The sequence below is a fragment of the Harmonia axyridis genome, chromosome X, assembly GCF_914767665.1.
Source record: "Harmonia axyridis chromosome X, icHarAxyr1.1, whole genome shotgun sequence".
NCBI lineage: Eukaryota > Metazoa > Arthropoda > Insecta > Coleoptera > Coccinellidae > Harmonia > Harmonia axyridis.
The window spans coordinates 15,919,866-15,934,412 of NC_059508.1; the positions used below are offsets into that span (position 1 = coordinate 15,919,866).

At 35.9% G+C, this 14,547-nt stretch overlaps 1 protein-coding gene across 4 annotated transcripts in view; it reads left to right on the top strand.

The window, feature by feature from the left end:
- The first annotated feature begins 200 nt into the window (after positions 1-200).
- LOC123686530 (agrin-like) overlaps positions 201-14,547 on the top strand; it is a 214,939-nt gene continuing 200,592 nt past the window's right edge. For 3 of the 4 annotated variants that reach the window (XM_045626737.1, XM_045626738.1, XM_045626740.1), the window contains exon 1: positions 201-846. In XM_045626737.1, coding sequence (XP_045482693.1) covers positions 381-846 — 466 coding nt within the window. In that variant the 5' untranslated portion in view covers positions 201-380. The remainder of the gene's footprint in view (positions 847-14,547) is intronic. The other variant, XM_045626739.1, reaches the window with a different exon arrangement.

Genomic DNA, 14,547 nt, shown 5'->3' on the forward strand with positions numbered 1-14,547 from the left:
ATCATTTAACGTTTTTGTAATCTCCTGCTTTAAATGCAGAGTGGGTGTATACCCCGAACCCCCTCTTGGACCATTGTGATCAAGTCGCCGATCTCACCGTCTTTTTCTCCTCCAACAAGAAATGCTGGGGCGTCAAAAATGGGTTTGGTCAAACCGAAGGTGGCAGTAGTAGGGTTTAAAATCAAACCGGCCGAAGTACTGACTGTACGTAAAGAACGGTACCGTGTGTGAAATATACTTGTCTAGTGCCTAGAGATTGTGAGGCTCTCTTAGTCAACATCCAGCATCCGCAGGAGACCACCGTGCGCTAGTCGTAGAGAAGCGCAATCCCACGCGCCAAATGGTCACGTGAAGAACAGGCATGTCTTTGAATATCGAAAATGTCGAGTTTTTCCAAAAATTTCAAACGCGGCCTCATCGCTTTCGTTCTCCTGTCTTCCATACAACTATCCAAATCCAAAATCGGACAAAATCTCCCCAGATGCAAATACGACGATGACATCGTCAAAACCGACAAATTGATTCCTTATTTGATGCGTGCAGACTTTATTTTTACTGGGAAAGTAGCTAGCAGTGTACATAACTTAGACGATAGGATAGTGTTTGACGTTGCGGTTCAGAAATGTTTCAAAAATTCGGGAAATTTTGGAAATGCGACGGTTGTGAAAGTGGTGAAACTTTTGAAGGAAGAAGAAGGGTTGACTTGTCGTCAAGTAGTTCGCAAAAAATTGGCCGCCATTTTCGTAGGGATCGTCGATATGAGTTTTGTGGGTGATGTGAGACTTTCAATCAGCCCTGTGCCTATTACGCTCGCCAATTTGGATCGTGTCAGCTCTGTCACGAAGGGTAAGAATTAATTCATAATTTAAAAAAGAATATAAGTTGTGGCTGAATGAAATATAACATATCCAACCATGAAACAAAGTTCCAATACATTTACATGCATTATATTCTGTAACGATGGATTGACTGTGAAAATGATTTTGCTTGGCCACCTAGAACTCCTGATTTAAATCTTTTGGATTTTATTATTTTGTCGCAAATTAAGGTAATAATTAATTCTATATAAATACGACGAAAAAGAATGAAGAAGATTATTTATATTAATTTATATTGCGAGAGCTCATCATCAAATGTATTCAAATTGAAATTCATTGAGATTTTTAGAAGCAAATAACCCAACAAGAATTACATTTTTCCCTGAAATTCTTAAATTTTTTCACTCAAAGTACAGCCGAAACAAGAATTTGCTTTGATTTACGAGCTCTATTTTTCAGCAATGCCAAAGAAGAATCCAAATTGGCAAATCTCATGCCTTCAAAACAAATTTTAAACACTTTAGATTTGGTGAAAATAATATTAACAGTAAATTATTATTAATTATGAGTTGATAAACTTGCAGTGGTTGTCGAAAAACTTGGAAATGAGAGTTTTCCTGAAACGATAAGATAAATATTTGAATTTTCAAATTTTAAACATTACATAATAAAAGTTATGCCTTCATACTCTACAAAAAACAAACAGTTACAATGGAACCTGTATTTTACCCAATGACCATATGTCAATAACTTTAACCGCTTTTGAATATTTTCGATTGAACTAGAATTCCCAGCAAATATTTGTCCTGTTCGAATGTTCTATATAATTCTGACGAAGCTATCATTATTGGAAATCTACCAGTAGATATTTATATCGGAAATCAAATGACAGTTATTATATTTCCACTTCATAAATGTATAAATTACAATTGTTTCACTACTGTGGAAATATAATGACTGCTATTTAAAATGAATTTCCATCAAGTGGAGATCAGTCAATCCAAGATATGTATACACTGTGTCCGTAAAGTATGGAACAAATTCATTTTTAGCTAAACAGACCATTTTAAGAAATAATCCTGAAACACGTCGATTTTTCATTTTAATTAACCGTATTTTGAAATAATAATCTAATATACAGGTTGAATTACTTTCGAGTAATGACGTCACCGTCATTTTTTTTAATAGAACACCCCCATTTTGTCTCAATTTTCCGAATACTCTAGCTGAGCTGATCTAAAAATGTAACAAACTACAGGGTGTTACATTCAAACCAATTGCCGCTAGACAGTAAGTATTTTTGATAATATTGCTAATTTAACTAATAAAGAATGTTACGCGTTACTTTATGAGCACACACAAAACTATTGTATTTTTGTCCACCCTGTATCAATTGGAATCAACATTGATACATTTTTGGAATCAGCTCAGCTAGAATAATCCGAAAATGGAGGTGTTCCATTTAAAAAAATGACGGTGACGTCATTACTCGAAAGTAATTCACCCTGTGATTTAGATTATTATTTTAAAATACGGTAAATTAAAACCAAAAATCGACGTGTTTCAGGATTATTTCTTAAAATGGTCTGTTATTTAGCTGAACATAAAATTGCTCCATACTTTACGGACACAGTGTATATTATAAAGAGAATATATCTGTGAATATTCAACGCTAGCAAAACAATTGTTGTATTCATAATAAATATAAGGAAATCGAAGTAATTCAATATCAATATTTATAGATTACCTTCAAGTAAAGAACGGATTATTTTTTATATAATTTAATATATTATATAATATTTTCTCAACGGGTATCAGGACTGAAGATGAACTGAAGGAGCTTTTCAATTGAAGTGTCCAAAACTTTCATAACAGAAAATCTGGGTTTACGTAATTATTCAATTGTAATCTATCGAATATATTATATATTATCATCTCAACGGGAATCAAGACTGAAGATGAAATGAATGGAATTGTCTATTGAAGTGTACAAAACTTTCATAACAGAAAAACTGGGTTTACGTAATTATTCAATTGTAATCGGTACAGAGTTCATCATTTTCTCTGCGCTCATTAATTGCTTATAATTATTCAGGAAGGATTATTTTGAATTTCTGTAATATCCTGAATAAAATTACCTGAGTGGGTTTATTTCCCCTTTTGTGCTACATAATTGTTTGTTGTTCATTATGTTAAGGTTTTCGAATGAATACAATACAAATTAGATATGAAACATACATTTAACGGTATTCTGTCTGGAGAAACAGTCTTTCAAAAGTAGATACCTAAAAATTCAGCATCATAACGCATTCCATACACATTTCTCTATCTGAGAATAAACTCTTGAAAAGTAAGTGGACTCAAGTTGAAAAGCTCCTTTAAATGCATCTCATAACTTTCAACGATCGAACTATGCAGAACACTTAGAATTACAGATATATTCTTTTCGTCTAGAATTGAATCTTACATGGAAGTTGCGAAGGAAAAAAAAGTTGATGGAAAAGTGCTGTACAATTTATACATGTCATGGAACAGCACCTTTTTCATATAGAATTGGCTTTCGATAAAGACGAATATAATACTTTTCGAGCTTTAATAGAGAGGGCTATATGTGATTACAATTTTAAATTGGATTTGTTCATCTCTATTTAGATTCGTGGAAAAATTGCGTGGTATGAATATATTTAAAATGTCATTTCAATATTATTGGTTTTCATGATTTTTTATAGAGGAAACAACCATGAAATATCAGAGTCAAATTTGAATTTCATTTGAAAATGCGGCAGAAGTAATCAGTGTGTATTGTATGGAAAATGTTCCTTTTTCAATTTGATGTGGAATAATATAAAGGTAGGGTCAAATGAATGAAAAATGATGCTATTTTAGGTCAAATGAAATGATTTCATTCTGAGTGGATTCCTGAAATTGTCTTTCGATTTTCATGTTGAAAATGCTTTGGGTAGAACACTAGTAGTTTGAAAAATATTAGAATAAATTTAGTACTGAACTTTTTGGTTTCTTTTAGTGTTGTTGTATCAGTTTCAGATTTAGAGAAAAAAAATTCTCTCGAAATCCCCAGGAGAATCGAAATTATCAGTTTGTTTTTGAGAGTCTGGTGTAGAAGTTAAATTTTTTTTCTCATAGAACCTTTCCTTCACAATATATTCAATTTGAATTGGCCTTAGATAATCCAATTTAAAGTTTTCATCATGTAATATGCTAATTTTGAATGCAAATCCACAGGGTAATATTTTTTCTGGAAGGGTGCCTGATTCTTTCCTTCAGCACTACTTTTTGGTAAACCGCTGGTAGTTTAGAGAAATGCAAAAAGAAACTTTGGTCCAGTGCTACACTTTTAGGTTTGTTATAGTTTTATCGTATCTGCTATCGATTTCGAGAAAAGTTTTGGTACTTATTTACCCACTCTGTAGCGAAGATTAAATAAGATATGATACAGTAAAAAGTACGACACACTACAAACACCCTGTATCTCGAAACCAAAGCTTTTGAGGGCTCATATTCATGGGAGTTTTCATTCTTAAAATTATCCAATTTTCCTCCGTAACTCTAATTCAGGAACATCCAGTATATGGTTAGAACAATCGATTTGGTAATAAAAAGAATTATTTCGAGTAATTTGGTTCAAAATTTTTTGTCAAACTTTTTTTCTCTCATTACAGATATGAGTAAACGTTGTCGTCAAACAATTTTTTTTCGATTACCGCCCCCCAAGAAGAAAAAAGATCTACGCCCTTGTCGTATTATCGTGGGAATGTTTTCCGAGCAAAGAGCAAATGTGATCATTAATGAAGTTTAAATCTTTTTCAATGACTGCCAAGTTCTATCGAATACGGGAACTCTCAATTTTCGTTCGTGTCGGCAAACAACTGGTAAGCGAATTATTCTTGTGGATTATGATGTTGAAAGAGCCTAACAAAACATTCTATATAATACCTTCGTCCCTCATTTTAGGCAGAATCATATTTTATGTAATGTCCAAAGCTTGCCGCTCACAATATTTTCATTAAAGAATGAAAGGTTGTTTTCAAACTTCGTCGCTTCAACAAAGGCTGGTCTTGGGGTGAAGAGGGAAAATTTGCAGGCTACGCGAGAAGTGTTGTGGAAAAGATTTACGGGCATTTTGTCGGAAAAATTCGAGAAAATCTCATGGCGGACATTGAGCTTTTAATTAGGCTGGCTTGGAAAGTCCCTAATCTAGACAAGGTTAGCATAGTTGCCGCCCTATAAATTTTATGGGAGGGAATTCCTCATTCTTTTCTTATCGATGCAGCCAGGGATCCTTTCAGGTGGAAATTTTGTGTTTATTGTTTTTGGGGCAATTTTTTATAGCTGTGGAAAATTGAATATTCTCACCAATAAAAATTTTGTGAAGAGTCGGAAAAAAATGGAATTGAAAATAGCCCTTTTAATTTTTTTTGGTGAAACATAAATAGTGTAACAAGGAGTAAATGTTTGAAATTTGGAGAAAAAAATGAAGGGTTTACAATTTTTTTTTTAATGAATTTGTTAATAATGTGTTTGTCCACCGCGATTATCTATACATTCCCCAACACTTCTCGACATTGATACAATAAGATGGTATATTTCTTCTTGAGGTATACTATCCCAAGCTACCTGTACTTCATGTCTCAGAGTAGCCAAATTCCGTGGAGGCTGGGGTAAATTTCCAAGCCTTCTACCTATGATGTCCCGAACATGCTCTATGGGTGAAAGATCGGGGGATCTGGGTGGCCATGGCAAAATATTCACATGGGTCACTTCGAAAAAGTTCAAACTAACTCTGGCAACATGAGGTCGGGCATTATCTTGCTGAAATATTCGATTTTCGAGCCGGTTAAGGTAAGGGAAAACATATGGCTTCAGTATTTCTTGAAGGTAACACAGCACTGTCATGTAAGCTCGAATAAAGACTAAAGGTGACCTACTTGCATGTGCAATAGAACCTCATACCATAATGCCTACTGTCCGGTGTACATGATGCTCAACATCAAACTGAGGTTCACGTCTTTCCCCCCGACGTCGTCTAACCCTTCTTCTGTCATCATGTGCACCCAAAGACAATCGAGATTCATCAGAAAAGACGACCTAATGCCATTCCACATTCCAGTTTCGACGTTTTCTGCACCACTGTAATCGTTGCCGGCGATGCTCAACCGTCAGAGGTAACACAAGATGGGGTCGATAATGCTGCAGTCCAAAAGACCTTATCGGTCGGTAAACCGTTTGGACAGTTACAGGATGGCCTTGTTATCCTAACCACTCATCAGCCAAAGATCAGGTTGTTGCAAATCGATCTCTAATGGCCATAAGTCTTAGACGTCGATCTTGAACTTCATTTGTGCCTCTTCGACGTCTGGTGCCTACTCTTCTTCGATTTTGGGCATTATCAAGCCACGTTTTACAACATCTCATAAAAGTAGTTGGATTTCTGTTCGTACGGTTAGCGATTTCTCGAAATGACAACCCCGCCTCCCATACACCAATAATTGGACCTCTTTCAATTCACTTAGCTGGCGATAAATTCCACGTACACTTACTTTAGGCATTTTAACAACAACTAAACATCGACTTTGGATCTCCTCCAACAGTTGGTTTGTTGTAAAAAACGACTACAATATTTAAGTGACAAAAATTGTTCACATGAAAAAACCTTCACGATTTTTTTCTGCAAATTCAATCACTTACTCCTTGCTATAGTATCTATGTTTTACCAAAAAAAATTGAAATTTGAACAGCTCCTTCTAGGTGTTGAAGTTTCTTGTCAGTTAGTAAATAATTGAATTTATTGGGCTGAAGGACTTAGGTCAATTGTTTATGTAAACTGAAATATTGTCAATAATTAAGTTCCCGTCTTCCTGATACTTAATATTTGCTCTTGCGCCAACATTGGCAGATTCCTGACCTCCAAGAAATATCTCGCATCCAATAAAGCGAACTACAAATCTATGATGGAAGTTCTTAATTATGAATGTTTATAAACAAGCCGAAATTACACATGTCGTGCCTTGAGTTGCCCTGGAATACCTGGGCTCTGTAAATAGCACGAAATGTTAATCAAAACCCACAGTATTTCGTTATTAATTATTTCGTTGCTCTTGGTGTCCTACCGCCTGCCTCTCTGTGGTAAACACGATGCTGATGGATATTACATTTCCATTATGCCGGTAGAAAGATTATACATTGTGAGACATTGCGTAAGACGTTGGTTTTGGGCTTTTATCTCTATTATTGTCCATTTCTTCGCATTCTCACATTCACACGCATCTAACAAATATTCTACGAATGCAGGCATTTTTATAGGGTGACCAAGCAACACCATTCCTCGAAATCTTTAATACCTCTTAGAGGACCAATATCAACAAAAATAAATTATCAAGTTCTGAAAGATTTATCGAATCGTTTTGGCAGATTGTGGTTGGAACTCGATTCGAGATCATCAAGCAGTTAACTGTCCAATTGAAAAGTCCCCGGTCTACCATAGTAAAACACATTTTATTTGGCAAAATTCGATTTTATTATTCAACATAGTTGCCTTCGAGGGCGATACAGCGATTATAGCGATCTTCAAACCTTTCGATACCATTTTTGCAGTACGATTTGTCTTTCGCTTCAAAATAGGCCTTAGTTTCAGTGATTAGTTCTTCATTGGCGCTGAATTTCTTTCCAGCGAGCATTCTTTTGAGGTCTGAGAACAGAAAAAGTCGCGGGGGCCAGATCTGGCGAATACGGTGGATGCAGAAGCAATTCAAAGCCTTCTTTATGGAATTTTGTCATTGTTTTCGTTGATTTGTGACACGGCGCATTGTCTTGATGAAACAGCACCTTTTTTCTTTCAAATGGGGCCGTTTTTTAACGAATTCATCCTTAAAACTATCCAATAACGCTATATAATGTTGATGGTTTGGTCCTTTTGGGGGTAATCAATGAATATTATATCTTGCGCATCCCAGAATACTGATGCCATTACTTTGCCAGCTGATTGTTGTAATTTTTCTCGCTTTTGATTCGGTTTATCGTGTGCAGTCCACTCAGCTGACCATCGATTGGACTCCGGAGTGAAATGATGGAGCCATGTTTCATCAATTGTCACATATCGAGGCAAAAATTCAGGTTTATTGCACTTAAACAGTTGCAAACACTGCTCAGAATCATTAACATGTTTTTGCTTTTGATCGATTTTGAGCTCGCGCTGCACCCATTTTGCACACAGCTTTCTCATGTACAAATATTCGTGAATGATATGATGTACACGTTCAGATGATATCTTCACAATGTCTGCTTTCTTGATCAACTTCACTTTACGGTCATTCAAAATTGTTTTGTGAACTTTTTTGATTTTTCCGTCGGCGACAGCCTCTTTTAGGCGTCCACTGCGTTTGCTGTCTTCGGTGTTCATTTCATCACATTTAAACTTAGCATACCAATCAATGATGGTTGATTTATCTGGTGCAGACCCTGAAAACTCTTGAACAAGCCAAGATTTTGCATCAACTGTATTTTTTCGCTTCAAAAAGCAATATTTTATCAGCACACGAAATTCTTTTGTCAAATAACAAAAGTAGTCCTCTTAGAGGACCAATATCAATAAAAATAAATTATCAAGTTCTGAGAGATTAATCGAATCCTTTTGGCAGATTGTGGTTGGAACCCGACTCGACCGATTCCTTGATGATCAAGCAGTTAGTTTCTCTTGTCCTTTGAGGAATTCAATTGGGAAATTCTGAGGCATAAATCGTTATCACAATATCCATCTTCGTCGGTTGATTGAATCACGAATTCTTTCATGTTTGTGAATTTGCTCCTGATTATGCTTTGCACATCTCCAGGTCAACATTGAATAGATTTACAGAGCGATGTTAATAGGTTTAACGAGGTATTTGAGGTACAAACTGAATGAATAGCTCGATGAATATTCAATATGTAAGTAGATTTGGAATTGACACAGGCATCCTTCATATTTTCAATATCGATTGACCTAGAAATGTTGTAATGTTTTCATTGTATCACCTATGTATTTCTGAGATAGGTCGGGCAATTACTATTTTTAGAAGGGATAAAGAAAGATGTTATTGTTGCACCTGAATTTCATAGCCCATAAAGTTCATTTAAATAAGCTGCCTTCCATGCAAAATTCTCTTCAGGTCGATTTTTATGATTGCGGAATTTCCTCAGATAATATATTGTGTACAAAAACTAATTTCAAGGTACATTAGGCAACTTTGCTTAGTACGTTTGCGAAAAGAATTGTATTTCATAACCAAATACAGGTAGATCACATTATATCCCATATCTCATGGCATGTTTCGAGATATCGGGAAAATTTTCATTGTATACAAAGGAAATTTCATACCGAGTAAATAGGCATTCATCAAGCCAAGAAGCTTGTCATTTTAACCAACTATTTGACTTGAAGAGCAAGCTCGCGAAAAATTACATAGTTGAGCTTGGCTTGACTTGATTTTAGATATTTTTCGGTTGACTTGATATCAAGCTACTTGATATCATTTGATATGCACGCGTCGTACGGCATATATTTCTGCAATCTCGTGCGTGTTTAGACTGAATAAGGGGATTCCTCGAGCGCCGAGAAACTGAAGCATTCGCCAGTATGATTTTATTAATAGTTTTCTCACATTTCTATTGGTAGATTTTGGTAGTTTCAGAAATATCTTTCCAAACTTGGTTAAAATGGCCAAGGATTTTTTATAAACGTCAGCATCTTCAGCTCCTGTTGAAAGACAATTTTCCAGAGCTGCTCTTACAGTTATAAAAACCCGCAATTGGTCAGGCGACAAATCTATAAGATGCCTCATGTGTCTAAGATCCTGGATGGAAAATTATGAAATGAAACAAACCCTAGAGGTTTCTCAATATTAAGAAACTTCATTTTCTTATTATTTTTCATTGTGTTATGATTTATAGTGATTTAATTTATGTTTCTATTTCAAAGAAGTTGATATTTTCGGTTGTTCTATACAATAAGTTAAATAAACAAAAGTGTTTTTTGCAAGGTTCTTTCTCATTTCATCATTTTTTATTGATCTGACACAACACAATAAAATTGCTAAAAATCAAGTAGCTTGATATGATTCAAGTACTTCATAAATAAATACTTGACTTTAGATTGAAAAACTACAACTTGACTTGAGCTTGACTTGAAATCAAGTCAAGTTCAAGCCAGGTAGCTTGCACTCTTGGAAAAAACATAGATTCTTATGCCTTCAACAATTATATTTGTCAATAATTGATATGAAATAAAATACAGGATGGTTCATTCGAAACGGTAGGTTGATCTTGAAATACAGATTTGAGTTATCCAAAAGAAGGTAGCAAATCACGCTGAAAAAAATTCGGAATTCGCAATCCCACAAATAAACTTTAGGGGATTTTATGGGTGGTGAAACTTTATGGACGCACGTTATATTTTTACAACTGCGAAAACACGCGCTATGAATTGTTCCAAATGTCACATGACATATTTCTTGAAAAAAAAAAATCGATCTGTTGTCATCTCTAGCAATCCTTCTTTGTGAACCCTTTGAACAGAAAGCTAGTAGAGGCAATCGTAAAATATGCCTAACGATATTGTTACCTCTCAGACGCCAGGCATAAAGCTGGTTCTGCTTTTGATGAAGACATACATAGGTATATGAAATTGATTTATACATATAAGGGGCGTGGAAAGCGAAGAGCTTAGTCTGTTATATCCCTCTAATTTAGCCATAAAATCCATCCCGCAAAGGATGCACCCACCTCTAGGAACATTGAAACTGTAACCAGTACCTTATTTGATGATACATTGTTCTGACTAATAGCTCGTGTGAATTGAATGGTTTCCGAGAAGAGATTCACGCTGAGATTTACCGAAATATTTCGCACTTCAAGGAGGGCACTCTGTATTTATGTGGTAGCGGCGGTATATTTTGCGAAAATATCGCACGGTTATATGTAACTCGAACTGCTTCACAACTTACGTATTCGAATTTCTTTTGAACATTTTCTTCTCCGATTTATGTAGAGGAGCCTACAAATGTGTGAACAGATAGACGGGTTAGGTGAGTTAGATAAAATGAAGCTACACATAACATATGGTTTTTTGTACATTTAATCTTTATTTCTTTCACATGTGCTATGCATACAAAAATGTTTATAAAAACGAATGCCTCCAACTTTAAATATCAATGTTTCAAAAGTGGATCATTTCGAATTAGCGTGTTTGAGTGACTATTGAGTTTTTCTTTGCAACTATGCCTGGCAATAGATTATCAGTCTTCAATAGAGCAAAAACAGTTGCCTTGCATGTTTAGGGTCTGTAGAATCATCAAATCCAGGATAGGCTAAGGATTCTCCGCACTTCAGTTTTCGGAATAGTGCATTTGTACCAGGAAACTAACAGCGTTCACTGGAGACGTGAAACTGGGCGTCATAGGGTAACTTATGCAAGAGAAGATCGGTATCTAGCAGGATATGTACGTCGGAATCGAACCACAACAGTCTCAGCTGTACAAACTCATTTGAGAAGAACGTTTGGCAATTTATTTTATGTACCACAATACGGCGGAGACTTGCTAGAGCCAATTTGCGATATAGGAGACCATTAAAAATACCCAGGTTACATCTCAGAGACATAGCCAGTCATCTACAGTGGGCACAGTAACACAGAGACTGGCTGTTGGGTCAGTGGCGAAATGTTCTTTTTTCAGGCAAAACAAAAATTGGTTTAGAAAGTGATAGTCTGCTACGCAGAGTTTGGAGAGGGTCAGAGCAACATGAAAGACTACCTTTTGCCAGAAAAGTCGTTTCATACCAAGGAAGATCAGTATTGTTTTGGGAGGCATAATGTATGGTCGTCATGATTATGAAAGGCTATAGAAATGTTCCAATTATTCCATTATTGAACTCGTTACTTATCCTCTTAGGCACGAAATTGAAGCCAGTTGTATTTCTATGGATGACAATGCTAGACCCCATCGCACGAGAAGTGTAGAAAATGAATAGACATCGTGCATATTCAAAGATTACCGTGGCCAGCAAATTCGCCAGACATGAATCCCATTGAGCACATGTGGGATTATGATAAACGAGCAATCTCAAACAGAATTAATCTTCCGAGTACAATCCAGGAAAACCATAGAACAATAAAACCTAAATTTTAAGAAAAAAAATGTGTTTTACTGGATTGGTCCACGACTTATTGAGTGAAACGTGTGATCAGAACCATAGAAAAGAAAGATTTGAGGGGAATATCGATACAAAAACACATAATTTCATGTCCCCAAACATTCTGAGGTTTGAGTAAGGCTAACAATGAGAAAGTATTTTCTATTATGGAATACGTTTGAAAAAAAATTCTGAGAATTGAAAACTGCTGAAATGAAATATTTGAGTAATGAGGAAGTGAATAATGGATCTCATCATCCTTCGCCACTTCCCTAAACCAGTTTAAACATCTCCGAAATCTTATTCAATCTTCCATCTCCTTCATTTCTCCGAATTGATTGGGACATGATCTCGGGAAACAAAAGAAGAAACAAGTGGAGGTATTGCCGCTAGGCTAAAGTCTGGCACAGCATAATTTAACATAAAATATGGAGACGCAAATGAAAATATATTAGAAAGCAATCAAAATAAGTACCCGTAGCTTTGGTAAACACCCCAAATATACTGTCTCGTCTATACGTTAAAACATAAATCCTCCAGGCTATTGACCACCCTGTACCTCAAACTCGAGAGTATCTGACAACCTATAAAAAAGCACTAATTATAGTGAATTCCATCGGACAGCAGGTAAAATTTGTGGGTTGATCATTTCCGGGTCAGATTTATTCGTTTCTTTTATCTGCTCAACTTACTATATCCATTCGTCTCCAGTTCCAACATAGATAAGGATTTTTTCGCGATGATGTAGTAGAAAATAGTTTGATAGGGTTATACAGGGTGTTTCATTGGGAAACGGAAATACTTCACAGGTGCATAGGTGGCACCAAAGCGGTTCTGGAGATACCCCATTTATTGGGTCTTACTGTCTTCGTAGCCGAGATACAGGGTGTTTTATGAATTTTGCCCGTTTCTTTCTGAGGCCATATCAAACAAACCACCCGGTATATTTTCTTCATATTTGGCAAATATGTTCCTAATTGAGATCCCAAACGTATCATGCAATAACCGCCTTGAAAATCCAGGTCCGGGTTAACAAAAAATTATGAATCGTTTGAATCCTCGTAACATCGGAATTTTGAAAATCTGTTTTAATATTCGGAAACACCACTGAAAACTAAACTGAGACGTGTACTTGTACAAATTTTCGCGCAGACAGTTTTACTGCACAAATTTTCAACGTGAAAGTGAAGTTTTTAACTGATACCTGAAAGTGGTTTGAAGTGACTTTTAACAATGAATTATCAACAATAATGAATCCATAATTATTTCAAGATTACTTTGTAATTCATTTTTACATCGGTTTTCCTTTTTATAGCTGTATACTATTTCAGTTTCTATTTATTTATGATTATCAATTGAATTATCTATTAGAAATTTAAAATGAGAATTTTAGTATCTGTTGCCCACTCAATGAATTTTAAAGTTCCTTCTATTCTATTCAGATCGAATGACGAATCGATGATTTCATGACCATAAGGCGTTTTGTATCTCACTACAACGTAGTTGTATAAATTAAGAAGTGGAGGAGGATGTGTCCACACTTTTAAAATTCTTTTCGCATTCCACCATCGGCACAGATCCCAGGAATGAGGAAAGATCCATCGATACCAGCTCTGGTGGATTTCAATAAATCGTTACTATCATGTGTGGCATTACCCGCGAAGAAGAGAAAAAAATTGAGATAAAAGAAATGACTGCGATTGTGTAAATGTCTGCCTGGGACTGAGGCTGGCGTCTCCTCGTCCCACACGAAGTGAAATGCAGGCTCAATTTACTCTTTGGTCAGGTATCTCCAGCCCACACAATCTATTCCACTTGCCTCTCTGTCACTAGTAAATTCAGATTGTTTTTTCCTTTTGCTTGATTTCATACCATGTGCTTGCAAGGTCGGCCGATTTTACGCTGATGACCAGTGTGGCGCATGGAGAAGGAAGACTTATTGTGGGAACGTACCTCTGTTCACGTGACATCTTGTAGTTGATAACGAAAATGTTAATTTCCAAGTAGCACTCGCTAGACTTGTTTTCCTGGTTGGCTATCGAAATATTGCTAAGCGAATTTAAGATGACATCTTATCAATTTGTTGGTATTTAGTTTTAATTAGGATTTTTCGAATCAACGAAGTTAATATTCCTAACCTTGGAATTTTGATAGTGAGCGTATTAGGCCAATTGAGAAGTCCCCGGTCTGATGCACAGATGGCTGTGCTGGTATTAAATCCTTATGATTTTTAGTTAGAAGCAACCTTCAAACGATACGTGTCAAAATTTGACAGCAGTACGACCATTAGTTTGTGAGCTATTGCGTTGTGAGTGTAGCTACTTTTGTTATTTGGGAACAGATAAAAAAAAAAGTTTGTGTGCTGATAAAATACTATTTTTAAGGTAAAAAATATAGTTGAAGCAAAATCTTGGCTTGATGAAGAGTTTCCGGGGTATGCACCAGGAAAATCAACCATCATTGTTTGGTATGCTAAGTTAAAACGTGGTAAAATGAGCACCGAAGACGGCGAACGCAGTGGACGCCCAAAAGAGGCTGTCACCGACGA